The 1,569-nt window shown below is 67.6% G+C and overlaps 1 protein-coding gene across 1 annotated transcript; it reads right to left on the minus strand.

The window, feature by feature from the left end:
* Positions 1-359: 359 nt before the first annotated feature.
* Positions 360-1,318, minus strand: FAM181A (family with sequence similarity 181 member A; the record flags this gene model as incomplete). Its single annotated transcript, XM_084241052.1, has 1 exon — positions 360-1,318. Exon 1 carries the CDS (start codon positions 1,236-1,238, stop codon positions 360-362), a length of 879 nt encoding a protein of 292 aa, XP_084097178.1. The 5' UTR covers positions 1,239-1,318.
* Between the last annotated feature and the right edge of the window lie 251 nt (positions 1,319-1,569).

Consider the following 1,569-nt stretch of genomic DNA (forward strand, 5'->3'; position numbering starts at 1 on the left):
TACAAAGAACAAAAAAGAACAGCAACTGAGGTCGGCGTACACGGTGGGCGGCAGGTGGACAGACGCGCGGCTCGGGGCGAGGCCCAGTCCCCTGAGGTCGGCGCGGGGACCACAGGGGGATCTGCTGGGTTGAGGAGGCTGGGAGGGGCCGTCGAGCCCTGCCCCACAGCGCCCCAGGCTGCAAGGCAGACTCGGGACTTCCTGAGAAGGCCCGGCCCGCTCCTGCCCTGCCCGCCCGTCCGCGCCAAGGAAGCTCTCTGAGGGGCCACACCGCTGCCTAGCCCGCTCCCCACAAGGGGAGCTTCGGGGCCCCAGCACCCTGTGGGCCAGAGGTGGGTGCCCAGGCCCCCCCAGCCCGGCTAGAGGTAGCCGAAGACGTTGAAGATGGGCGGGGGCACGGCCGGCTTGGTGGGGATGGGCTTCAGAACCACGGGTCTGTGCACTTTCTGCCCCAGGCCGTCCATGCCCTTGCAGAAGTGGGCCAGCTCCGCGGGGGGCACCGCGCTTTTCCTCCACAGGCCCAGGCTGGGGACCGGGCTCTGTGGCAGGGCCCCGGGAGGGCCCGGGTAGATGGGCTGTCCATGGTACTGGAAGGGGCAGCAGCTCCAGGCATTGACTCGGCCCACCAGGGAGACCCCAGGCATCTTGAGTGGCTCCTTGTCAGCCAGTGCCCTCGGGGACAGGGGCCCCGGGACTGTCTCAGACCCCAAGGGCTCCAAGCCCTGGCAACATTTCTTACCCTCATAGGGAGGTCCCTCCCTAGGGCCCAGTGCCCCCTCCAGCCCCACGGGGTAGCTGTGGGTGGGCCTCGGCTCCTCCCAGAAGGAAGCGGGCAGCTGTCTTTTCCTCATGGGCACCTGGCCAGGCCTGGCAGCTTCTGGATTCTGCCCCTGCAGGGTCTGCTCCTTAGAGAGACATTCCTCCCCGTAGGGGTTCCCCAGAGCCTTCTCCTGGCAGCACCCACCCCCACTGGGGCTGGAGTCGGGGCCAGAGTGGAGGGGCAGCCTCCCAGGCCGGTCCTCAGGGCCCCTTTTCAGGTGAGGCTCAGCGCCTCTGCCGGGGAGGCCCCGAGGGAGCCGGGAGTACTTCTGGGAGAAGCGTTTGAGCTGCTTCTGCAGGTACTTGCGGTGGTCCACGGAGCGGCGGCACGGCGCGGACTTGTCCAGGGCCGCCTTGATGTCACTGGACGCCAGGTTCACAAAGTTCAGCAGCATCTTCACGTCACTGTCGGATGCCATCACCAGGGGGCCGCTGCTCGGGGCTTTCCATGAAGAGGGCGGTTTGGCTGGTGGCAGGCGGCTCCAGAGAAGTGCACAGAGCTGACCTGGAGGCCACAGTGGGGCATTGGAGCCTCCCCGGGCAGCCACAGCCCAGCACCCCCAGGCCCCACCCCCCTCAGCCCTGCCAGAGACCTGGGTCATAGGACGCCCGCTCGAGCCAATGAGCGCATCCGGGGGGGACAGGTGCCCACGGCACCTCATTTCATCTCCGTGGGCCTGCTGTGCCCAGGAGCAGCTGAGGCTCAGAGAGGTCAGGCCACTTGTTCAAGGTGACTCAGCTACAAGTGGC

The sequence above is a fragment of the Talpa europaea genome, assembly GCF_964194135.1.
Source record: "Talpa europaea genome assembly, chromosome: 8".
In the NCBI taxonomy this organism is placed as follows: domain Eukaryota; kingdom Metazoa; phylum Chordata; class Mammalia; order Eulipotyphla; family Talpidae; genus Talpa; species Talpa europaea.